Source organism: Pipra filicauda, unplaced genomic scaffold, assembly GCF_003945595.2.
Source record: "Pipra filicauda isolate LSUMZ 115617 unplaced genomic scaffold, ASM394559v2 scaffold93_size3172892_pilon, whole genome shotgun sequence".
In the NCBI taxonomy this organism is placed as follows: Eukaryota; Metazoa; Chordata; class Aves; order Passeriformes; family Pipridae; genus Pipra; species Pipra filicauda.
In genome coordinates, this window is record NW_024105131.1 from 1,141,811 (window position 1) to 1,167,433 (window position 25,623).

The window sequence follows — 25,623 nt, forward strand, 5'->3', positions numbered from 1 at the left end:
ATTCCACCATCAATTGCCTTTTAATTGCAACCTTGTAATCTCCTTCCTCTACCACAAAGAATGCTGCAAATCCAGATGTAGTAAGAACTAGCTATTTGTGTCACAAGAAGTGAGACTGAGTCCTATTGGAAGGTTAACTGTTTCACGTTTGTTATTATTTTGTGCTTCACCTGTGTTTGTTGTCACTTGTTTTGAACACTGCTGCTCTCCCAGACCCTGGTTAACACTGGAGACCCTACCTCGAGGGAATACAAAAAATTGCAGCTAGGCTTTGTAGAGGTTTAGCTAAACTAAGAGGTTTAGCTAAAGTACATATAAATACGTGAATTATTGGTTCTTTTGAAATTTAGCCACCTTTTTAGGTATTTGATGTTTCCCATGTGTGCAATATAGTTTCAGTAATACAGATTGTTAAAAGATTCAGCAATGTAGATCCTTAAATTCTCCAGTTTTGCTGCACTTTCTTCCCTGCGTACTTCGCTTACTTCTGCTGTGTCACTGTTCAAGGTATACCTTTGTGTCATACAAAGAACATTTCCTATGGAAATTCTGCAGTCAGTCTGGAAAATGGTACTCTGTAGTTGAATGCTGTCTCTGGCTGACTCTGTTCCTCTGGAAAAGGAAGCAGGAGTATAGATGCTTAAAATAGGTAAATTCCTGTAGTGAGTGTGCTAAGTGGCCTCCAAATGCCTGTCTTAAACCTGTGTCATTTTCAGTAGCTACAATTTCTGATTTCATAGACTTAACAAGATTTTAATGCATTTCCATGTGTGCTTCTGCAGGAATTCCCACTGAGGATCTGTCACTGTTATTATGGTGAACTCACTGCTGGCTTGTTTCATCTTTTGGCAGTTTCCCTGTGGGAGGTGAAGACACTTCCTTGTTTGCAAAGAGAATAGAATCAGAGACTTGGGTCCAGGCGGCTGAGATTTATTACAAATTGCATTTCCCTTACTAGATCTAGCTCACAGCAAGTACATAGATAATGCTTTCTCTCTATTTTTTATTTATTTATTATTTATTTAAATTACTCAGGTCCCCCTCAGCCACCTCCAGACATACGGGTGAACAAAAGAGAGGTGCTGATTACCAAATCCTCCATCAACTTTACTTTTAACTGCAGCTGGTTTAGTGATACTAATGGAGCTGTGAAGTACTTTACTGTGGTTGTGAGAGAGGCTGATGGTAAGTGTCATGGTTTAATACTATTCTCTCTACAGCCTATAGGAGTTGCATGGGGAGGTACATCCCTATCACCGCACAGCAAAGGGGTTTCTCCTTGCCTAGTGCTGAGTATCATACAGGTTTTGGATCTATACTTCTTCCCTAGCCTGGGGATGTAGGAACTCAGTCCTGTCCTCAGAGAGTGAGTATCAACTGCAGAGCTCAGACAGAAGGAGTAGTTAGCTTCTATACTCTAGATTGCATTCTCATGTATGCTTAGACAGTTTCCATAGTAGAAGACTTATGTTGGATGCCACTGGCAGTGGACACAGAAGAAACTGCCTTGCTGTGAACAGATCTCAAAAGGTAGTTTAAATGTTAAGCGGAAACACTAAGGCAACTCTTCTGGAGAGTCTTAGTAAGCCATGCTGAGAAGTCAAAGGTCTGCCAAGTTTGCTTACTGAAGAAAATTACTTTGCATGCAGCACTGTAAAACAGAACAGAAATTGTCCTTGTGGCATGCATGTAAACCTCCCTTTCTACAATTGACCTATATGAGAGAAATGAGATGCATGTTTCAACAATTAATACCTTGTTTTTAGAAGTGGCTTCATTTACTGACATGCCAGGGCGTATTTTGTGACCCTTATGAAAGTTCCTTAATCTCTCTGTCCGTCAGCCCTTAGGAAAAAAAGCAGAGATAATATTTCCACTCTCTGCTCTGCCATGCTTGTGCCATAAAGGTCTTTGGGAAAGGGACTGCTCATTGCCATGGCTTTGCCTACCTGAGTCCTTTAACCATTATTGTGAATTTACGTCCAGGGAACCCCTGTAATTTCCTGTTGTTGTTTTTCACTATATAGAGTAGACTTGACCGTGTGTGGATTTTTTTTACTTGCTTTTCGAAATAGCTAGTAGTAGGATCCAGGAATCTGAATCACAGAAACTCCCACCAGCAGCACAGGAAAAAATGTCATAGCATTGAATTTGACCTATGCATGCCTATATCAGCATTGTATCTGGGAAAGTTACACTGAGGTCTTGCAAGGAAATCTGCCTAAAGAAATAATAGAAAAGTTGGTACTAGAAACAAGGTACCCTAACCACTGTAGCTTTGTATTCATGAGGTAGCCTCCAGGAAATAGAAAATTGGATAAGAATGTCTGTCAAGAGATTGAGCCTACAAACTGCATCACATTAATGGCTGTGGCATCTGAACCTTCTGTCTTTCTCTGCACATGACGCAGGTAGTGAAGGACCAAAGCCTGATGAGCAGCACCCATTACCTTCCTACCTGGAGTACAAACACAACGATTCTATACGCATCTACCAGACAAATTATTTTGCCAGTAGATGTGCTGAAAATCCGGACAGCGACTATAAAAGCTTTGACATTAAGCTTGGAGGAGAAATGGAAAATCTGGGAGGAAAGTGTGATCCAGATCACCACAAATTCTGTGATGGACCTCTAAAGCCTCAAACTGCTTATAGGTTAGATTTATGTTGGTAGCTGTGCTCTTGTCACATTATTAGGCATGGTACTGTCTGACTGCCTGATCCATTTGAGCTTCTGTAGATTAGTAATGTTCTTTGTGTTTCAATGTAAATTTATAAAAGCTTTCTCCATGCCCCCATTCCATAGGTAACAACCAGTCCTTCGCTAGTTTGGATATTATATGATTAATTATGCACAAAACTCTGTGCAGTGAATAGGTTTATTTATGTACCTCAACTTGATGGGAAGCTCTCCTATAGCTGCTAAATATTTCTTTGGAAAGACTTAATACCATCTGCTAAGTCAGAATAGTACTTAACAGGAGAAGGCAAACACACTTCACTCAGTCTGTACGGCAGCACTGCCCCACACCAGTCGTTTGGAACAAGCTAGAAAAACCTGGAGGTTATTCTATCCTGTGGCACCATCCCTAGGCTCCAGAGCTAGGCCTGGGTTAGTGTAGGGTGTAGAAGACGGTGACTGCCAAGACCAGGCTCAACAGTTACGCAGGCTGCGAGACCAAACATGAGCTCCAACGGGGCTCAGCCATGCCCCTCCCACTTGGGAAAGGCAAATACTCTCCCAAGAGATCTGCAGTATTCTCACTGAAAAGACACATGGACAGAAGGCACATGCCGAGGAGTGTACATCATGCCTCTTAGCTGCTTCATCATCAAGACAGTGCTACCCTACTATAGTCTGCTCTCATTAGGGCACGTTTCCCAAGAACTCAGTCTGGGAAATACCCACATTACACGGAGAACCAAGAGGACTATAGCAAATCTCCATTAGCACAGCCATACCCAACCAAGTGAAGGGAAAATGTGTCCCCACCGAGAAGCATTTCTGAGTCCTCTCCCCTCTGCAACTTCTGCTAGGCCTGCCTTCAGGCATAGGCAGGCTATGTGCCAGCTGCCAGAGCCCATATGTTACCTCTGCCAGGGTACCTCAGAGCCCTCCACCTGTAGTAGCTGGGTTCCCCAATATTTAACTCAGGGATCAGTATGATTAATTAAGTAGAATACTGATTAATTAGTATTTAACTCAGGTGCCTGTTTTAAGAATTGTCTGTGGGGGTGGAAAGGTTTTAATTATCTCTAAGGGGCAAATAAATTCTTACTTGTCTCCTGTTGGTTCTGAATGTCTAATGAGTCGTAAGTGTAACAATACTGCTTTTTTAGGATCAGCATACGAGCTTTTACCCAGCTTTTCAGTGAAGACCCGAAGGAACTTCCTAAACCACTCTTTGCAGATACCTTCTTCTCTTTGCCCATCACTACAGAGGCAGGTTAGTTTCGGGCTTGTTATCAGTGACTGTACCATGCAATTATATATTGCACCTAAGAACACTCTGGTATCTAGAACTATTTGTAAGGAGTGGAACAAAAATGGATTGCTGTGCATGTCTTGAAGGCTGCTCTGAGATGAGGCTGGAGCCATGGTTTATCTGGCTTCTGTTGAAAATTCAGAGGACTGCTTGCAGATCTGCTGACAGTAGAGAAGAGGATGAATGCTCAGTGAACTATCACCAAGAAAGCTTCAAAGTGCAAAAGAACCAAACTCCCATATAATGGGGTTGTGCTTTCTTTTGCTGTGTTTGGGAGTGAAAAATTTTGCGAAATGTTTGGAAAAAATAAGGACAGAAAATCAAGGCCAGGTTTTAGCTAGGTGTTTAACTGCCTTACACTTCCTTCTATTTAGCCATTTTCTTTAGCTGATAATAACAGATCCCTTGAGAGTTATTGATTCTCCAAGTCTTCTGATCTTTTCCTCAAGATATATAAGTACACTGTTTTGTTTCCAGAGCCTCTGTTTGGAGTTATTGAAGGTGTGAGTGCTGGCTTGTTTCTGATTGTGATGTTGGTGGCTCTTACTGCTTTATTTGTCTGCAGACAGAAAGTTGGGTAAGTTGACTCCCTTTATCAGTCTCTGTTACTGAAGTAATGTCAATTTATATTTATTTAAGTAACACAATATATAAAGTGTAACTGTAAAATTGGAGGAATGCACAGAACTATTCAACAGACAAAATCTGTGTCCCCCAACATCTTCTGCACACTAAGTGTAGAACTTACATATTAAGAAATCTATATATTTTTGATTCAAATGATGCCATAATTATGTCATAGAGGATTCTTGTAACTTAGTTTTCATTAGGAGTCTGAATATATCTGAAAAACTGTTTTATCATTCAGACTGAATGTTTTGTCAAAAAAATGAAATGTTTCCAGTTAATTGCATCTGCATTGTAGATGGAAAGCTATTGAAACTGTTCATTTAGATATTATCATTTCAATTCAAAAATACTGAGTATGGCATTTCCTCAGTGTCCAAAAGATTAGTTTAAACTTTACTTCTCATTTTTTTTCAATTATAGTTGTGTATTTTACATTATAGATGAATCTTAAATAGTGAACTTTAAATAGTTCATATTTTAAAATATGTTTTTAAAAAGAAAAATACTCTATCTCAACTTTGAAAAAGGCTTTATCCATTTAAGTCATTTTGCATGACTGAGAGATGTGAAATTCCATATGGTTTCTGAAATTTAAAAAAACCCTCAACATTTCCATTACAAGGGAAACACTGAAAATCTAAAATTCAGTTCTTTTACTGATACTAAATTAAGTCTGTATTTTTTTAATTTACTTTTCATGTGCCAGAATTTCAGATTGAAAGAAAAGTGTTTTCTGACTAGTCATAGCTTTTAGCCAAAATGGATAAACTTCATATAGAATGTGGTTTCTTGTTGTAAGTTATATAGCCAGCAGGATGGCAATTACACCAGTATGGTTTTCCCACATCATACAAAAGGAGAAAGTGTTCTCTAAGGGAGGAGTCTTGAGGAGATGGCAGCAAAAGGATGAAAGGCATCACTAACTGTATGGAGTAAGTACCACTTCAATGGCTTTTCCAAAGCCTGCTGTGGTTCTGCCACTTACTCCTGCTATGAACCTGGGCATCTGCTGGCCTGGTCTGCAGAGTACATGTGGTGGAAGCTGTAGAGCTTTTACAGCTCTGAAAATCTCCCTATATGTTCCTCTCTGCCTGTAGAGGATCAACTGATTTAGAGCCCATCTTAGCAAAGGACACCCTCCTTAATGATAGACTGGGCTGTGAGTGTTTCAGAACAAGTAAATAGTCTTACTGCCTGTGCCATACATACACTCCACATCACTATTGCCAAGCTAAAATACAAGAAAACTCTGTGCCCCAGTTAAGAGCAATGCCACATGATCAGAGCCACGAATCAAAACATACTTTCTTAAATTCCTTTTTTTCCAATTTACTGTTTTCCAGTGTAAGTTATGTTATTACCAACTCTTATCAGTATCAGAACAGATACAACAGAATACCTTCCTTTTTATTCCAGCAGTGGCCATGAGAGATCTACAGCAAGGCTGAGCATTCGCAGGGAGAGGTCACTGTCGGTCCATCTGAACTTGGGGCAAAAAGGGTAAAGGCAGATTTATTTTTTTTTAACATGGCATCGTGGTTGAACAGATCCATCTGGTCACTCACTGATGAAGTGTTTCTTTTTCTTTTGAAATCATTTCTAGGAACCGAAAAACTTCCAGGTAAAAAGAAAAAAATAATACCTAAAAAAGCTTCTTGGTAACCAACTGGATAAATTATGACTGTGATTCATCCTGTGATTTTCTTCCTCCTGTTGAATATTTTAGTCTGATCAAAGTCAGTCACTTTGAAGCACACTTCACCAAACTTCAAGCAGACTCCAACTACCTTCTGTCCAAGGAGTATGAGGTGCGATCCTAACCTAGGCAAAGGACTTGCTTTATGAAGGGGTGGGCTGACTGAATCAACAGGTTAATGCATTAGGAAGGTCTGCATTTGTCTTATTCGCACAAGTCCAGATAAGTTGGAGTGTTTCAGGTGAACTCCACCTGTCCAAGTGCAGAAACCAGCTCTTCATTTGGCGTAGCATCTTCTTTTGACAGCCTCTGCCTGATACCTATCTGGCTGAGATCAGATTTGCATGGCAACATATGTGTGATAAAGCATGGAAATTACCTGCCAGCCATGTACTTGGTTTAAAACAATATGATTACCTATGTAATTTCAGTTTGTTTTTTGAAAAAACAACCACTCTCTGTCATGGCCTTTGAGAGCTGATAAGCACTGTTTCCCCCTGTGTTGTCACGTCCTTGAATTATTTTCACCTTGCATTTTATTCTTTTTTTTTTTTTTCAGGACTTGAAAGATGTGGGTCGAAACCAGACGTGTGACATAGCACTTTTGCCAGAGAACAGAGGGAAAAATCGATACAATAATATATTACCCTGTGAGTTTTAGGTTTGGTTGTGTAATATTGCATCACACCAGCTATTTTTCACTTTGTTTCAGCAAGTCTAGTGGAAAAGAGAGTGCAGCCAATCCCTTCTCTCTTTTCTGTCAGAGATGAAATATCTCTGCCAGCTCAGGTTCTGGTGCTTTGAGGGGTCTGGCTTCACACAGACCAGTAATTTAGTTTCACACTGGAGGTGTAATGACTAGCATTCAGCCCAGGGAGAAAAAGCTCCAGCTATTAGGGACATTCGGTCACTGCTGGTAACAAGGATAATAGAAATAACAGTAGGGTTGTTTACATATGGAGTATCATCCATTCAGTGCTCTTTGACAGCCTTGCCAAATCTTTGTTCTTCAGAGTACGTAGCAAACCTCCTGTACAGTGTAGAGCTAGTGTGATTCTGCATGGTAAGACACATGTGTGAGGTTAACCCTCTTCTCTCAAGGCAAGGCCTAGACCTGTCTGTCATTGAGAGTTTCCCCCTTTAATCTCCTACATGGCACTTTTGGAGGTAAAACATTGAGGAGGAACACCACATGACTCACTGCTCCACATCCCCACTAATGGACGTGGTATGTGCTTGCAGCACAGCCTCATAGCATCCCCTGTTCTGCCTACCTTGCCAGGCTGGGCAGCACGCCTGCATTGTACAAGAAATGACACCTGACTGAGATCCAAGGTGGCATTATCTCATGAATCAGTGACCCCGTGGCTTAGACACTTTCTATTTCTGTACAGAAGGCGGTTTACCTAGGGAAGATGTTTGGCCTGCTCCATGTGTTAGCTCGGAAGACCACTAAAGCCCAGCTGTTCTTTCAAGGACAGAGCTGGGCACTGCTTTTCAGTACAGCACACTGGTGTTAGGATCAAAGGGGGATGCTACTGTGGCCCTTTTGTTGTCATAACAAATCCTGTGCAGCTCAACAGAGGAAATTTGGGATATTTACTGCTTCCTTCTTACCAGCCATCTCCTAGTCTTTAGAACACTCCACAGCATTGGAGTGAATGAAAGAGGCAGTAAAAACATAAACAGTTATTCCCTTTAAATTAACTCTTCATATAAAATCTTGTAAGAGTGCTGCCAGTCCTTTCAGAAATGCATTTTTTAAGTGAGAGAAGGACTGAAAATCAAGACCTAGCCCTAAGCCACTTGTTATGGATTTCTTCCTAGATGATACATCAAGAGTGAAGCTTTCCAATGTGGATGATGACCCTTGCTCAGACTACATTAATGCAAGCTACATACCAGTAAGTGACTCAAGGGTGGTGTTTTACAGTCCTCCCTCCAGTGGTAATTCGTCCTTCATCTAAAACTGAATATAAAGCTTGATAGTTAGGGCTGCTCTCCCCCTTCATTGACTCACTTTGGCTAAAAATCTTAAAACTTATTTTGTGGGTGTGCTGAAAGACTGTGTCTGACTGCCATTAAATTAAGTGTGAGTGATTTACCCAGCACTTAAGGGCACTTTCTTGGATTGCTATAGTTACGTAAGATAGTAAGTCTAATTGGCCAAGGACACATTTTTAAAGATTGATGCTTTTATACGGTGTCAACTATGGCTATCAGTGCAGGTGGTGTCCTCACTGTGGAGCTGTAGCTCATCCTGACAGCATTGGCACCTTGCAGGGTGGCGAAACTGGCTGAAATTAAAATAATGCCCTTTGACGAAGAGTTATGATTGATAATAGCAGTGGCTTTAGCAATCCAGATATCAAGCCAGAACTCAGATAATTTATTAAAAACAGTAAATAAAGCAAAAGCTCCTTGCAGTTTCAAAATTGCTTGAGACTGTGCTGTGCACAGTAGAAAAATAAAAAGCTTTGTCTGCCGCAAAAGGAACAGTATTTAGATATACTGCTACGGTCTCCTTCTTCTCTCTGTTCCAACCAATCATTTGCTTCCAGGTTCAAGGCAAAAATTTAGTTCTCAAAACTATTGTCCCAGCAAGAGCATTGTTCCTGCAGAGCTCTAGCTGCAACCCCATGTCTTGTTCAGTTGCTAGAAGATATTTTTTTCTGCCTTTTTGGAAACTAACGGACTTCTCTTTATTTGCAGGGCAATAATTTCCGCAGGGAATACATAGCAACTCAGGGCCCTTTGCCTGGCACGAAAGATGAGTTCTGGAAGATGGCATGGGAGCAAAATGTTCACAATATTGTCATGGTAACCCAGTGTGTTGAGAAGGGCCGGGTGAGCAGTGACTCTTCTTTATTATTAATTACTGTTCTAATATCTATTAAAAGTTTTTACTTAATATTTGCATCACACTAATGCCAAAAAGGGCCCAGTTAAGGAGATACACAGTAAGAGATAAGAGGTATAGTATAAAGACTGGAGAGAGATTAAGGCTGTGAAGTGAGGATGCAGAGACTATCCCAAGATCATGCAGCATGTCAAAGTTAAGAGTTAGGAACAGAGCTCATTGCTACTGGTCTCTAATCCAGGACTTTGTCCTCTAGCACTAATACAATTCCCTTAAGCATGCAGAACAACCAACAACTAAAAATGCTTGTTGATCACATCAGCTCTGATCAACTTTAAATATAAGCTCTGGAGAGCAAATGTTGATCAATAAATAGATCAAATTATCTCTATATATAAGCCCTGATGTAGCTAGCAAAGAGACCATTCACGCACTTCACACTCTTACTGAGTGCAAGTGGAGCATACCTCCCTAGGTATGACCACGTTCTGCCTCCTTTATAAGACAGGGAATAGGTCTATAAGAAGATTAAACAAAAAAGTAACAATCACCTGGTGGCACATAGCGGTCAGTTTCTTTCAGTTTACCATTTTTTCCTGAGGAGAGGGTGAAAGCCAATGCAGACTAAGACCTGTGTCCTTCTGCACCTCACTGGCTCCAAGTGGCACCCTACAGTCATATCTCAGCAAGAGGTGAGGAAGCAGGCACTGGAATTGACCTCTCATCCAAGCAGAGGTCTGAGAAGACTTGATGTGGAAAATGTGCCCCAGAAGAGGGCATCAGTGAAGTGCTTCCCATTCCCCTCATCACAAACATCAATTATGAGAACTTCCCATGCTAGTCCATTCCCATCCCAGGCACTGTTTGTTCACATGGCAGGGAGTGGCATCTCTCTCTGAATTCAGCTGCTGCCTTTGTTCCTTCCTCCTCAGACATGGGAGGTCTGAAGTCTGCTTCTGCCAGTGCTGAACAGAGGCATTGTTTACACCTGTTTCTAACACTAAGTCTGTCTTTGTCTGTGTCCCTGCAGGTAAAGTGTGATCACTACTGGCCCCTCGATCAGGATTCCTTGTACTATGGAGACCTGATTGTTGAGATGTTGTCTGAATCAGTGCTCCCAGAATGGACAATAAGAGAGTTTAAAATCTGCAGTGTATGTTTGCATTCTTTTTTTTCCTAATGAATTGGCTTAAAACACCTGCAAGGCTAAATTAGGGAGGATAAATTTCTTCTGCTGTAACACAGTTGCATCGTGCCCAGCTCACCTCTGGTGGCAGCTATAGCATTCGTTCCGAAGGTGCATGTTGTATATGTCCCTTCCTCTCTGGTCCTGATGACCCACACTTTTGAATCCCAACAGGAAGAGCAGCTTGACTCAACAAGGCTCATTCGTCACTTCCACTACACTGTATGGCCAGATCATGGTGTGCCAGAGACCACCCAGTCCCTGATTCAGTTTGTCAGAACTGTAAGAGATTATATCAACAGGACCCCAGACACAGGACCAACTATTGTACACTGCAGGTATGTGCAGCAGCGAAAGGTCAGTGGCACAGAGCTCTTGTGCGTACCCTTGGGAAGTTCCCAAATGTTCATCCCTATTAGACCTTGGGCAGCCAGAGAACCTGAGAAATAGCTGATGAGCTTAAGTGTCCAGATACATCAGAGCAGTCATCCCAAGGCACATGCACTAACCCACAGCCTTACTTTGGAGAAGCCTTGAAAATGATTCTTAGGGAACCACCATGTCTCTGTGGGACCACTGGAGAGAACTACAGGTGCCAGTAGCTACCACTGCTCATAAGCTTTTGCATTCTTAAATTGCCCATGTACTGCTCTCTTGGTCCAACATTTGAATCACTAAGGGGTGTTCTAAAAAGGTAAGATATGCCTGGGGTGAATCTGACTACATATGGATGTTGAGATCAGCTGACAGGTCTATCCTTTCCCCCATTCTGACTGAGACTCCCTCTCTTTACTGCCTTTTCATGCTGTTCTGCTCTTTTGTCATCTCTGGCAGTCATAGGGCTGCAGTTTTTCCTCTGATCTGTAGTCCACCCCTACACATGTATACGAAAAAGACAAAACTGGACTGCCTGATCCGTAATCCACTGGCCAGTTGCAGCAGACTATAGGGTTACACAGAGAGAGAGAGTGAGTGCAGTGCGGTGCTATATCTTCTGATAAAGCCATATGGTACCACCTGATTGTAGTATCTGACCCCTCCATACATTATATGGGCTGAGGGATGTATCTTACATGACCCCACCTGTACAGCATGGGCTGCAGCATGTCAGATTTCTACTATTATCAGCAAGTCAGCTTTTCTTTTTCCAACCTCCTGCCTCCAGACCCCACCTCCCAGCAGTTCAGCTACGGGGAACTGATACTTTTCCTTACTTTGCCCTTCCACAAGGCAACGGCCTACGGATCTTTTAGAAAACAAGACCACAGCTGTATTCCTGGAGAGAAGAGGTTTAAAAACTCTGACAAGAGTCCGATGCAGTCTTTCAGTGTATCTCAATGGCTGAGTTAATCCAAAGCAGAAAGCAGTGCAGGCAGTAGGAGAGGTACCTCTACCATCACTATCCCTTCCTCCTTCCTAAGTAAATTCCACTATAAAGTGTTATAAAGTCTCAGAGGTGCCATTTGAACAATTTGCTTCTCACCCTGGAGATCTGAAGTTTACAAAAATATCATATGAATATATTGAATGCTTTTATCCATCTGCTTTTCAGTCTTTTGGGTTGTTTTCTTTTCCAGTGCTGGTGTTGGCAGGACTGGCACATTCATTGCACTAGACCGAATTCTGCAACAGCTGGATTCAAAGGACACTGTCGACATTTATGCAGCAGTACATGATCTAAGGCTTCACCGTGTTCACATGGTTCAGACAGAGGTAAGTTTTAGATAGCCTTCTATGCAGCAACACCAGCTACGGTATCTAACAATCTGTCTCTCATCATAAAGGCTCTCAAAGCACTTTGCACTTACTCCACTGTGAAATACTACTTAGATGTATTTTAGCTCTGTGAGAATTTCTAGTTCAGGGGTTTTTCCATTGGCTCTCATACAGTGGGTCCAAATCTAACATACTATGTAAAAGCAAGTACATTTATTCTCAAAGTGCAAAAAAAGGAAATGTTTTGTATTTCCTTCTGTGTTTTTAAAACTGCGAGAAAATCATATTACACTAATACCAGCTAAACACTTAGGAACTGATTTAATAAAGGCAAGTTGTGGAGGCAGTCTTTACATTTTCCCTGAAGCATTAATAGAAGAATCAGAACAAGTTTGATGGGTCTGCCTGTAGCTTGATAATAATAGAGCTCTTTGCTGCGATTTGGAAACAAAAATGTCAGTGACAGTGTTTTCTGATAATGTAAATGTCTCTCATATGTGTATGAAGAAAGGCCCAACTGAAAACACACACAAAAAGGGATTCCTGGAAGTATCTTAATCACAGATTAATCTGTCTCCCCTTCATTGGAGGGGAGACAGATTCTCTGCCTGGTCTGAGCATCCTCAGAAACAGATCCATCTCACCTTCTACATTTCCAGTATCCATAGTCTGCAAAGGTGGACAGGCATCTCAGGAGTATGGCTCTTTTTCCCTAGCTGGAAAAAGGAAGCAACTACCTCAAGAGCCTAAATTTGACACCAGACTTAGAGACAACTAAAGTTGTGTGATACAAAGCCTACCTTTGGCATGAACTTGAAATGACGTCTAAGACAAAAGGCAGCCAGACCCGCACAAAATATCTACAGCAACAGTGAGTAGCTGAGCCTTCACACTACCAGCACTATATGCCCTTCTGCCCCAAACCATCTGTGACTTAAGTTGAACCCAGATCCCTCTTGTAACCAGTCCTGCCCCTGGAAGAATTAGCAATCAGCATCCCAGAGACAGACTAATTGAAAGCTTTTACAGCTCACACATGAGCTGTAACATGCTTGTAAACTGACTATGTAGCTGTGTCAGTGCACAGTCACTGAGCTGCTGTATTCTCAGCAAGTCTTATTAATATGAACTCTCAGTTGCATCCTGTTTATGGTTTCTGACTTGGAACTGTGTTTTATCAAGGTGGTTTGGAGCACAAGCAATACAGTCTCTCATCCTCCTGCAAAAAATGAAGTAAATTTATCCTTGAGTTTTATGATGATTCAGAGTTTGCAATGAGCAGTGAATTATCTTTTAAGAAACAGTAAAGGAGGTGGGGAGATGGGGAAGAACAAATCTGTTCCACAAACTCCATTTGATGTGTGTGAAGACACTAGTTCCTGGTGTCCATGTCTTGGCTTCCAGAATGTGTTTAGGGGTTGGAATAAAAGATAGTTCCCCTTCTGTCGATACAGTAAAAGCCAAATCCCACTGTGGAGCACAGGCCAGCAGACAGTACTGTTTGCAATGAGATGCTCCAGCCCAAGGTCACAGCACCATCATACTTGGCATTATTCAGCCGTAGAAAAACAGCAACAACAAAACAATGCCCCTGCTTCAGACTTGGCTGAAAGCTGTTTAAGACAAGAGACTGCAGCTGGAGAAATGCAAGGAGTAACAGAACACTGTGTGCATCAGCTTAAAAGGCAGTGTGCTCAGCACAGTAGCTGTAACACAGACCATTTCAGTCGCAAATGGTCTCTGTCAAAGAAAGTCTCCATGCCTTGGCCAACTTTCCGTCATGTTGGTGAGTGGGATGCAAGGCTCTGCTCCACAGAGACAGCAGCTGTATGTGCATAAAAGCAGACATTCTCACTTTCCCAAAGCCAGAGAGAGCACTGAGAAAAAGGCACAGAGCAGTGGCTGAATTTCTTGTGGAAAATAAGTAAAGAAGATATGAGGAGAGAAAATGCATATACTTACTGGAGAAATTATGTTTTTGAGAGAAAAGTAATATTAAAAACATATACCTTGATATATAAAGATGCTCGGCCTACTTATGGGTACCATGTTACACTAATCATAAACCACAAAAAGTAGCAGAGCATGGGAGTTTAACAATCTATTCTATTAAGGTAGTTTGATGAATAGTCAGTAGTCAATAATATTGTTCATCCTCCTTACTTTGGTTGTGAATGTCATCTTAGTTCCCTTCTGTGAAAGGCACTCTTCAGAAAACTTATTTGCTGCATAGTCAGAAGCAATCTTATAACTTATACTGGATCAAAAAAATACTAATTTTGCCAGAAAATTTGGGTTTGTTGAAGTTCTGTGAAATATTTATATATTATAATAAAATTCTGTGGAAAATATTTCTTTTCAGAAAAAAAAAACAAACAGGAAATTGTTTGTCTCTTCTGCCTGCTTCCCTGTACATATTAATTCTTTTACACATATGTTATACCAAAGCATTCAGAAGTAGTAGCTATCCAACACAGCACCATGTCAAATTATGCTTTGCAGTTGCTAGAGCTTTCACTTATGGCATGATCCGTCAAAAGATATTATGTTCCTTTATATTTGACTGGTATTATTTCTAAGAACAGGTGATCACAAAAGTTTACTATATTACTAGTGTGAAAAGGAGATTAATTTTAGAAGTATATTTTCATGCTTAACACCACCCTTGATTATGTGTGAGGTAGTTCGCTTGTAATGATTTTTCACTATACAGAAGATTAAATTACAAAATTTCTCAGAGTGTCCTAAATACAAATCTTTTGCAGTGTCAATATGTGTATCTACATCAATGTGTGAGAGACGTGTTAAGAGCCAGAAAACTTCGCAGTGAACAAGAAAATCCCTTATTTCCAATATATGAAAATGTGAATCCAGAGTATCACAGAGGTAACTGCAAGTTTATCAAATTGTAAAATGTTTCAAATGTAATTGAGGGGGAATTGTGTTATCCCTTACCATTGATACTTGTTCTCTTCCTGGACCTTCATTTCTTCACTCCTCTGCTCTTGTCACTCTTGCAGTTGTGTCTTTATTTCCTTCATTATTAGTCATTATAATATCACTTCCTGCTTCTACCTTACCCTGTCTCACACTTCATGGTCCTATGCTGTTGAGGGAACTGAACCACTTTCCTATCAGGGTATTGGCTTTTACCTCACCAGTCTTTACACCATCCACCCTTAAGTATGCTGAGGCCATTGGCTGTGCTCACTGAGCTCTTCTGTCGTTCATGGAGTTCCATTTCTGTCCTGCATCACCCTCATTTGCTGTTGACTATATAGGCAGCCTTAGGAAACTTCCCATCTGCCTTGACTGGAAAATGTAGGGGTTGTAGACCGTGCTCTTTTTCCTAGCCTGTATCCAGTCCCTCACTGATCAGATTTGCAGGAGTAGCAAACCTGGCACTATCACTGCCCTTTACCTCCTGTTCCCATGGCCAGACGGCCAGTTTGAAGAAGTTGTAAGCGGAGGTGGTTTGTGTGCATTGGTAGAGCTGATTCTTAAGGTCTGTAGAAGTTTTTAGGGTCAAACGGCAGGATCTCAGTAGCTCCAGAAATTTGGACATTAGGAACTGAGATTATATAATGAGAGATCAAAACATTTTTCTTGATCTAGCTTGTAGAAATCAGAGTTGCCATCAATAGGTGGAACAGGCTTGGAGGAAGCCAAGGACTCAGCCAGGTTTCTACAAGTTGAGAGTCCTAGCAAAAGCAGAGGTGGGATTTGCTTTTTGCTGTCACATCAGTCACCAGCCAGCGCTGCTGCCACGTAACCTCCTCTCAGAGCACTGTAGTCAGCTGGCAGAGTTGAACATGAAGCAACCTGTGTTGTTTTCCTTTTTCTAATGTCAGTTTTCCTTGCTTTCAGATGCTGTTTATTCAAGGCACTAAGAATGTTAGAGATATCTACTTTTGTGACCACACTTGTTAACTCGGGGGTTTGTTTGGGGTTTTTTTGTATGTGTATTTCATGCACCAGGAAGGTGCCAGACCTTTCTGCTGAGACTGTATAATTTATTGGTCTGGTGATTTTTTAAAAAGATATATAATTTAAATATAATAGGTATTAATGTATATAATTGTATTTTGGCATTATGTAAATATGTATTTTTTTCTATATTGTTTATATTAATATTATGCTTCAGATAATACTATTTTTTTCTTATCACAGTTTTTATAAACTGTTCTACATAAACTATTTTAAATTCAATGGCTAACAGGACTGCTGCATCTAGGGCGGTATTGGCATGACACAGGAAAAATCCTTTAAGGAGAACCTCATTTTTTTTAACTAGTTCAGTGTTTGTGAGATGAAATAAGCTACTATTAAGCAAGGGAACAGTAGTCCTGTATAGGAGTTACAATGCTACTCTACACTTTAAACTTACTGCTTTTCATCTGAGAAAAATGGGTATAACCTGTAACACAATGGCATACCTTTTACAGAACTCAGTAACAACTGAGCAAAACAGGGTTCACCTCACCGGAAGCAACCATTTCAGCCTAATGTAACATAGTAGAAAAATATTGAACAACATATGCTGCAGTGAAGTCTAACAGACCTATCTCCCACCACATACTTTGAGGGGAGACAGGTCACATTCTGATTTCTTTACACTGGTTTAAGAGAGCAGAATCAGACCACAACCTGTCTGTGCGTTTTCATGTGTGAATAATTATAATTAAGAAAAATGTTCAAAAAATGCCTCAGACATTTGTGTTAACAGACCTGTGAGGATGTGAAGTCTGACAACTTCCTTAGCTCATTAGAAACAATGTTGTACCATGAGAGCCAAAAAAGTAGATAGATTGCAAACATGTATATCTCCAACAATTAACACAACTGGCTTTATGCTGCTTGCTCTCACAAAGTTTGGCCCCAGCATGTCTGCATAGAAAGAATCCTCCACATGAATGTTGCAGGCAGCTCTGACATAGTTTTCTTAAGAAATCATTCCAAAGCAGAACCAGCAGGACTATGCACATCCATATCACTCTGGTCTTCTTAGAGAGAAGGAAACAGCCCAATAGTCACTCTTCCTTCCTACTCATCTGGAGTCTCATCCTTTCTTGACCAAATATCCTCATATGCCTCAGAAGCCACCCTTCATATCAGCTTTCACAGCTGCTCAAAACGTGGAAGCTTGGTTAATCTTTTAGGTGTTTCTGTATGAAAATACTGCTCATTCCTCCTGTACATCCTCTTTGGCACCACACAAACCCCAAAATCCACCACCCTTAATTGGAACTGAAAAAGAAAGGACCTAGCATTAGAGTGGAAGACATTTTCGCAGGGGAGATCTAAGCAAAACCACAAAGAAATGTGCAGAGTCCTTTTTTTCTCTGTTTCCTTTGCTAGATTAACTAGGTTAGCAAGCAAGGACAAACAAGCATGGCAGCTTTACATCAACTGTTGACTCTGCTAATAACCGCTGGACTTAAGGCATCATAAAAACTGCTGTTGTGTTACATGTGCTGCATTTAGTCCTTTCTTTTTTCAGGGATAGCTGAGGAGCAAAGGTCACCATGTTAGTTACCAGCACATGTTAATTACACTGTGAAGACATACCAAATGTACCCTATAAATTACTTCACACTATATATCACTTTGTGATTTTTTTAGTGCTGAGGGAAATGGAACTCAGTAACATATGATCTGAGAGCAAAAGTCTGATTGCACACTATGTATGTATGTTGTGCATCATTTTCAGAAAGACGCACATCATTCTACTCTTTATCGTTCTCAGCTCCCTTGTCCGCACCTACAGAGTTCACGCATGTGTACCCAAAACAATAATGTCATAGCAGACAACTAGTTTCATCTTTTCTCTCAGCTAATAATGGACACAGTTCATAAGCATCTTCCTCTTCATCACTTATTAATGTGACAGATGACCTTAAGTGCTCTGGCAGAGTGCTCACAAGCAGCTTTACATCTCTGCCCAGCTAGGTCACACATAAGACAGTACACACACATTATTGCTCTGGTTCTGCTCTCTAGCCAATTCTGCTCATATGAAACCAGTGTAAATCCAGTGAGAAAAAGTTAAAAGTATCTATGTAGCATTTTATTAATATAAAACACCTACATAGCAGTATAATTAATTATATTTACTGTGCCTCTAAGCTGAATAACAGGACTGATGGGAAATTGTTAATGTAACAAGAATGCATTTGAAGGAGACCGTACTGAACAGAGACAAGTCTTAAGGAAAAAGATATCTTTTGAATGTCCATGGATAATGCTCAGAATTCCCTTCTTGATGTTTCCCAATAACAATGTTATAAAGCAAGGCTAGTGTTGTAGCAGATCCATAAGCTACGATTTGCACACTTGGAGCCCAGTCCTGTGAATCTCTGGATTGTCCACAAAGCTACCTGAGTACTTTCACGAAAGTCAACTGGAATGCTTGCCTGAAGAAAATACCGTTCCACTTCTGAAGCACTTGCAGAGTTGGGCTTTTAGGTTAATTCAAATTTTTGTATTGAAAGGTATTTAATAATGAAAAAATTGTAATAAACGAGTTTTTTAATCTGTGCAATACAATTACAAGATCCACTACCGAATGTAGGGAAAAAAAGGATTTTACATAGCTGGAGTTGATAAATGATATTTTTTGTTACTAATGGAACACAAAAGTGGGTGAGAGAAGTAGGCATACTGTGAAGATGTCATAAAAGTGCAACTTTATACATTTTTCTCTGCTGCTATAGTTATTTAGCAATAAATAATGCCTAAAATTGCCAGAAATATTATTTTGTGCCATGATATACTATGAATTTCCTTTCAGTTGTAGAACAGAGAAAAGAAAATGTGTGAGCTTTAAGTTTATATTATGTATTGTATATGGTTATTTACGCTTTAACTTTGAAACCAGAAGTTAAATACAAGACAGAGAGGAGTACATGAGCACTTAGCCAAGCTCCTCAGCCTGGGATTTAATATATGGGATAGTAACCATCTAATCACTATATTAGCATCTCCTCCCAGGGCTGCAGATTAGAGAAATGCATCTGACATTCAGAGATACTGCATACTGCAGCCACAGCTTCATGACCAAGGAGTGGCTTAGCAAGTGTTTAACATTTATTCAGATTTCTTTCCATACTTCAGACATACAACTGTAGCAACTCACTGTAGACCCTGTGCCCCCAACTATCCCTCTCAGGCTGATAAGAGTCAGACTCCTCAGCTGTTGGTAGCACCACTATGGCCAAAGAAAAAACCCACAATTTTGAAATTTGTCTAGCCATAAATTCTTTCCTGGAGTAAAGTGTCTGAAAAAACGTCTTCAGCACATATTCCGTTCTCATATGCAATATAATTACTTATAATGACTTTTCCTAACAAACACTGGATGAACACAGAACTGTGCTACTATTGTCAATTTAATTTATGCATTTAAGTATATTTTTATATTTTTAACTACAGTCAACAAAATAAATATATTTGAGTATATTTTACACAATTTTATAAATAGTTCATGAATAAAACATTCATTTTTAAAAAATCACATTCTCATCTTCTGTTTGACTGCCTTTGCATTATGGATGTTGTTGTCCTGCTGCTCAGAGAAAAGGTCATAAGTCATTTTGATTTCAGTTGAGATAGTCTTCAGAGAACATTAAATTCATCAGAAGCCTCAGCCTGTTGGGGGGAAGGGGGCTCTGCTGTTGCCCACTGGCCATATTAGTGCCCATGTGGAAAGGTACCATTGTTCCTTTCTCCTCTCTGGTTCTCCACCCTCCTCCTTTATTAAACCAGATACTGTCTGAGTTACGCGATGGATATTTGAAACCACAGTGGATCTTGAACTTGAGTGCCTGTTATTTTAGAGACATTTCACCAGGCAATTGTACCAATTAGCACCACACTGGAGGTCCGTCTCTGCCTACCAGTCGAGGATCTGAACCATGCTTTTTAACAAATGTATTTCTTCTCCTCCTGCCCTCCACAGTTCTTAAAAACTATTAACATTCTTGTGGGGTCAGGGTGCTTGGCAGTATGTTCAGTGTCTCAGTTATTCTTAATTGGTCATCAGAAGTGTTTAAGAGAAGTAATTCTGTTTATTTAAAAGAAAGAATGATTTATTGGCTTCTGTTTTGTACTGTGAACCATTTGCTGAGGGGATATGTAGTGAAGGCTGAGGGAATTGTTAGATTTTTAGTTTGTGATATAAAAGTTTATCTCTGAGCTCTATTCTGTCCTGAAGCCAATGTAGACACAAAAGAGCAGTGATAATGATAAAATAATGTACAGTTAATATCTCCACACAGGAGAAACAAGGCCACCATTACAGACAAAGATAGATATGAATGTTTTTACATGGTCCAGCAAAGAAACTGAAACACAAAGAGTATCTTCTAGTTCAGAAAGAACACGGTAGGTGATTCCTGTTAAAATATCACCAGAATCTAGATTTTAACCTTGTTATTTTTATAAAATGGACTTTATAAAATGGACTATATACTTTTTATATTTTTATAAAATGGATTTGTATCTGGGCTTCATACCTACCAGCTGGCAGTTTTGTCTGGTAAGTTATTTGCCATACCATAATTTCAATTTCCTGCCAGTGCCTGTCTTCACTGTGATCTGCTTTATTAGGCGTTCATTAGAAATAATTGTGTGTGTCAGACATCTTACGGCAGGCAGGATGTGTGTCAGGCAATACCAGTGTGTCAGAAAATATCACAGGTGAAAATTTCAAATGTTACTAGCCAAGGTTTTGCACATTGCTCTGGTACAATACCAGTCCCAACCTGTGCAAAAACAAAACAGCAGAAAAAGAGGAAAAATACTGCGTTCCAGTTAGTTCATGGAGACATTGCAAAAGCAAGGACCCCTTCTGCTGCTGGCAGGGTGAATGCTCTGTGGGGCTGGGGGTGTGCTCTGCAGCCGGTGCCCCAGGCCGTGTGTCGGGAGGGCGCCAGGAGGGCAGCGGTGCCGTGGGCTGTACTGATCACTGAGCCACCGGTGGCCACCCCTCTGCCATGAGGTGCTGGTGGTGCTCATCATGCAGCAGCTGCTGGCTCCTGCAGGGGCTTGACGTCCTTTCTATACCCCAGGGGGGTGGTTACTGTCAGTTGCATCATGCGAAACCTCGCTGCAACAGGCAGCCCTGTGTGGGATAAGAGATGGTCCCAGCTCCCTGAGATCTGCAGTAGTAGTCAGCAGTACCAAGCAGGCACAGAGGCACCATGATCCAAGAGGGCAAAGCTTTTTGCAGACCTCAGAGCCTTTAAGTTTCCAGGGAAAACATCATTTTAACACCCACAGGTTTGCTTTTGCAGAGGTCCTAGGGCCCCCAAAAGAGGCTAAAGTCCCTCTAATGGCTCTCACTGACCAGGCAGGGTGCCCACCATCAGCACAGGGAGAGTCCACTCCAAGCCTAGTTGCAGGGGCCCTCCCCACCCCTCCTTAACCAAATTCCCAACTGGAAAGGGTGGCAGAAGCATGCCCTAGCCCCCAGAGATGCTCCAGGTGGGTGCACACACCTTCAGGATTCAAGGAGAGAGGAAACTGAGGCAGCCTAGCTGCGACTCGACACTGGTGTGGTTCCTCCCTCCATGCTGAGGCCTTCCATCCCTGAGCTGGGGGGCTCTGGCACATGGCGGGGACTGCAGAGGCACATGATGGGGACACACTGTCTCTACCAGTGCCCCCATCCCGAGGCTTGCGGTGATGTGCACGTTCCAAAGGGACCAGAGCATGAGACCACTCTCAAGATCCGGGCTGAGAGGGCAACAACCACAGCCTCGTGCAGCTGCCAAATGCCAGGCACAAAGCATTGCTGGCAAGTGCTATGGTGGCTGGGCCAGACACTTTTTTACACAGCCTTCTGCACACGCATGCCAAAATCTCTCCCAAACTACATGCCCTGTCCTTGCTTGTCTTTGGTGGTGAAGTTCCCAGGTGTGCCGATGTGCCAAACAAATAGCAGAGAACAGCCGGAGCAGCTGCTTCTTACCAAGGATAAATGCAGAGGTTTCCCATCATCCCCACAGCCTGGTGGTGATGCCACACAACCTGGTTAGCAGGTGCCACCTGAGACCTGCAATTTGAGTCACCTCAGGACAAGAAGGGGCCTCAAAGCAGGTATTTCTGCCCTTATAAATCTTAATCCATTACTCAAGAAGAGGAACTCTTCTTTCTAAAGGACAGGGCAGGCATAAAGGGCTGAGCTGAGTGAGCCCCTCCTGGGGGTATGTGTCTCCCAGCAGCCTTGTTTCATAGGATGAATCTCTTTTTTTTTTTTGTATCCTTGTTCTATGTATCCATCTTGGTTGTGCTGGTTTGCACCAAGCCTTAAAACTATACATGCTTTGCTGAGCAATGCCCACATGCATCCTCATGCATAGGTCCAAAACCTGGGCAGAAGAAAGCTGATGATTGGGCCAATAAAAAATAAAATATGCATAAAAACCCTTTAGTGGGTTATCAGGAGCGTAAATTTGGCTTTGATCTGGTACTTCCTTCTTATCTCTAAGTCCTTGTCTCCACTTTTAGTGGAGCTGTAGCATTTCCATCAGCTCAGAAATGATTGGTTTGTCCCTGGGATGTGGAAGCCAGGCACCAAAGTAGTATTGAGTTATACACACACAGTATACAGGCTGCACTCAAGAGACGCTGACCAAGTCACTGCCTAACCCTGGCTCCCTCCAGTTCCTCAAACGTGTGGTGATTGCCTCTGTCAGCTCAGGTCTGAACTATCTTCTGGAGAAATTCACTGACTGAGGAGAAAGAGCAAACACCAAGAGTGTTTCTATCTGATTACTCAGAAACATTTCCAGCCCAGATGTCTATCCAGGTTAATCATCCCAGCCTGCCCTTATGACTGCTTATCCCCAAGCAGCCAAAGGGGTTTGGAAGTACCATACCCCAGAGGTATCAAAGACAGAGAAGGTGGACATATTGACAAAGCAATCATCTTAGTAGAGTTCTACAGTGCCTAATGTAGACATCCATGGGTTAAATGAACTGATTACTATTCCTGTACCCTGTTGCATTGGGGGATGGACTAGGAGTTGGGCATCTTCACCCTGCTCAGTGGAGGTGGTGCGCACCTCAGAGGTTTCAGAGCCTTGCATCTCTGTGGAAACTGCTCTGTATTTTCAGAATAAAACTCTGAATTTAAGCGATGCCTTTTGGAGTCACACTCAGAGATCTGTTGCTGAACAAAAACCCAAGCCCAGTTCTTACACTAGTTCGGCTTCTTCCCCAGGACTACAGCTGGCAAGCACAAGAGATTTTCAGCTGAAGTATCTCCATTAATCATCAATGTAGCAAAGTGTTGGGGGAAAATAGTGCAAGACATCTTCAGAGAGGGAAACATCCACGTTGGGTGGCTCCACAGGACACTAGCACTAGATCCCTGCATCAGTCTGCAAGCATGAAGGAATTAGCACTGGTATCACACTCCTTTGCAAATTCTCCCTGTCCTTGGCAGTGATACACATATATGTCAATAGGAATAGGAACATATTTCAAATCCAATTGTTTACATTAGCACATGATGCAAAGTTATGTAAATAATTTTCACTTTGGAAGCTTAATAATAGAAATTTTAAAAATTATGTGTTCCCACTATAATCACCTGATCTCTCCCACTCTTGTTGGATGCATGGGATAAATGCATCTGGTTTATGCCCAGACCAGGTTTGAGGCTGTAGCACAGGAAGAAGACCCTCCAATTCTGTTTTACATACCACAAAGACTAAAGAATCTTGAAATTTAAAAAGAGACTAAGGGCATTATGGATAAGAACACCCAAACTTCCTGGAAAATCAAATACAGACCATATGGCATGTAGTAAAGCTACCCAAATAGATTTTGTATGAATGGAGCTGCACTGTAAAAACACAGAGTAAAAATAATTGGATGCAGAAAGCAAAGTGAAGGTGTTCAGAATGCTCCATGCAGCTTAGCTAGGGAAGAAAATGTTATGCAAACAAATGACAGCTACAGAAAGGTCCATGTGTTAATTGGGGACATTTCTTCTGCCTATCAATGACTAGCAGTAATGAAACCACTAGGAGAAAAAAACAGATACTTGCAAAGGCAATAAAGAGATAAAGAAGTATATAATGTCCAAAATATCAAACAGGTCAGAAAAGATATGCTCGAGACAGTACACATGATAAATGCCAGCATCCTGTTATCTTACCACTGGATCTAAAAGACACCTGGAGCCAAATTATTTGTGAGAATCCAACTTCAAAAAAATTAACTGGCAGACAGTTGGAATTAATTAATACCTAACAATTCTGTGCTAGAAAGGTTAGAGAGCACTAAAAATATCCAATGAGCCTGTTTCTTTACACATTGCACCAATTAGATCTGGTCAGGCTGTGACAAATTTGCTGTAAACTTTCTGGTGAATGAACAAGTCCCCTCAGCACCCTCCAGTAGTTCCCAGGGTAGCTAAAATCTTGCCTCTACAGTGCCAGAACTTTCAATGAGAAAAATGGAGGAGGAAAAAAGCAAAAGGAAGGGCTGGTGTCAAGTATGTCGTGGTTGTTGAACCAGGGCAGGTAAGAACATTTCAGATTCTTGACTTGGCAGTGTTGTCCAGCATGAATTTCTGTTTGTTTTGGTGGGATTAGACCTAAATATCTTGTACTGAGACCATTAGAGGAAAACAAGAAAAGATAGAAAATATTGTGGGTGAATTTCTACTGCTCTTGTCTAGGGAAGATGCATCCATTTCAGTGGGGGGAAATGCACATACATCCATGCTGGGATGGGAAGGCAGCTAGGAAGAAGGATAAAGCCACCAGAGACCTCCACCAGCATTATGGTGACTTCTTTTACTTAATTTCTCTTCTCTATCCAACACACTGTCAGAGACCAGATGAATAAAAGCCTGTGAAGGACCATGTGGTGCGATCACGGGGAGGGAACTCTGTCATGCTCTGAGCAGGAGGCTGAGCTGCTGAGATCGTGCAGTGAAAGTAGGAGCACACACACCTCGCCCAGAAGGTCCTTGCACCAAGGGGAAGCCCATTTCTCCTTCCTCACTCAGCCTTGCGAAGGGAAGCCACGCTTGAATTTTCTGTACTAGATACTGCTGTTCCCAAGGAGGTGACTCTCTTCCACCTCCTGCTTTCTGGCCCCTGTGCCACCCACTTATTCCAACATCTCTCTGCTTGTTGCCACTCAGCACAGCAGATCGGGGAGTGATCTGTGTTAAAATTACCTTGTCATCAACAAAAACAAAGAGCTATTTTTAATCTTCCCAGTCAGTTCCATGAGAAAGTCTGACTTTTTATGCAGCCATGAGCTAACAGGGCATGCGTTATTTAACCTCACCCTTTCTGCTTCTCAGACCTTTTTTCCACTCCCTTAGTCTAGCTGCTCTGACCAAACATGACCTGCCCCTCTCAAGTCCCTCCAGGCTGCCCCAAGAAAATGAGACTCCATCAGAGCTCAGCCCCCAGTCTACCACCTACGTCTGTGAGGAACAGGAATAATGGGTTTGAAAAAAGTTAAGTCTAACACTGACTTTCCCATAGGTGCAAGTATGACCAATGGCTGAGTGCCGGCCTCA

General features: G+C 41.5%; 1 protein-coding gene across 2 annotated transcripts in view; it reads left to right on the plus strand.

The window, feature by feature from the left end:
• PTPRB (protein tyrosine phosphatase receptor type B) overlaps positions 1-19,589 on the plus strand; it is a 63,157-nt gene extending 43,568 nt beyond the window's left edge. The window contains exons 19-33 of one of the 2 annotated variants that reach the window (XM_027721942.2): positions 1,036-1,185; positions 2,412-2,655; positions 3,841-3,947; positions 4,464-4,563; positions 6,033-6,116; positions 6,220-6,237; positions 6,343-6,424; positions 6,872-6,962; positions 8,140-8,216; positions 9,025-9,159; positions 10,203-10,325; positions 10,533-10,696; positions 11,936-12,071; positions 14,840-14,960; positions 15,942-19,589. In XM_027721942.2, coding sequence (XP_027577743.2) covers positions 1,036-1,185; positions 2,412-2,655; positions 3,841-3,947; positions 4,464-4,563; positions 6,033-6,116; positions 6,220-6,237; positions 6,343-6,424; positions 6,872-6,962; positions 8,140-8,216; positions 9,025-9,159; positions 10,203-10,325; positions 10,533-10,696; positions 11,936-12,071; positions 14,840-14,960; positions 15,942-15,964 — 1,655 coding nt within the window. In that variant the 3' untranslated portion in view covers positions 15,965-19,589. The other variant, XM_027721944.2, reaches the window with a different exon arrangement.
• Positions 19,590-25,623: the final 6,034 nt, after the last annotated feature.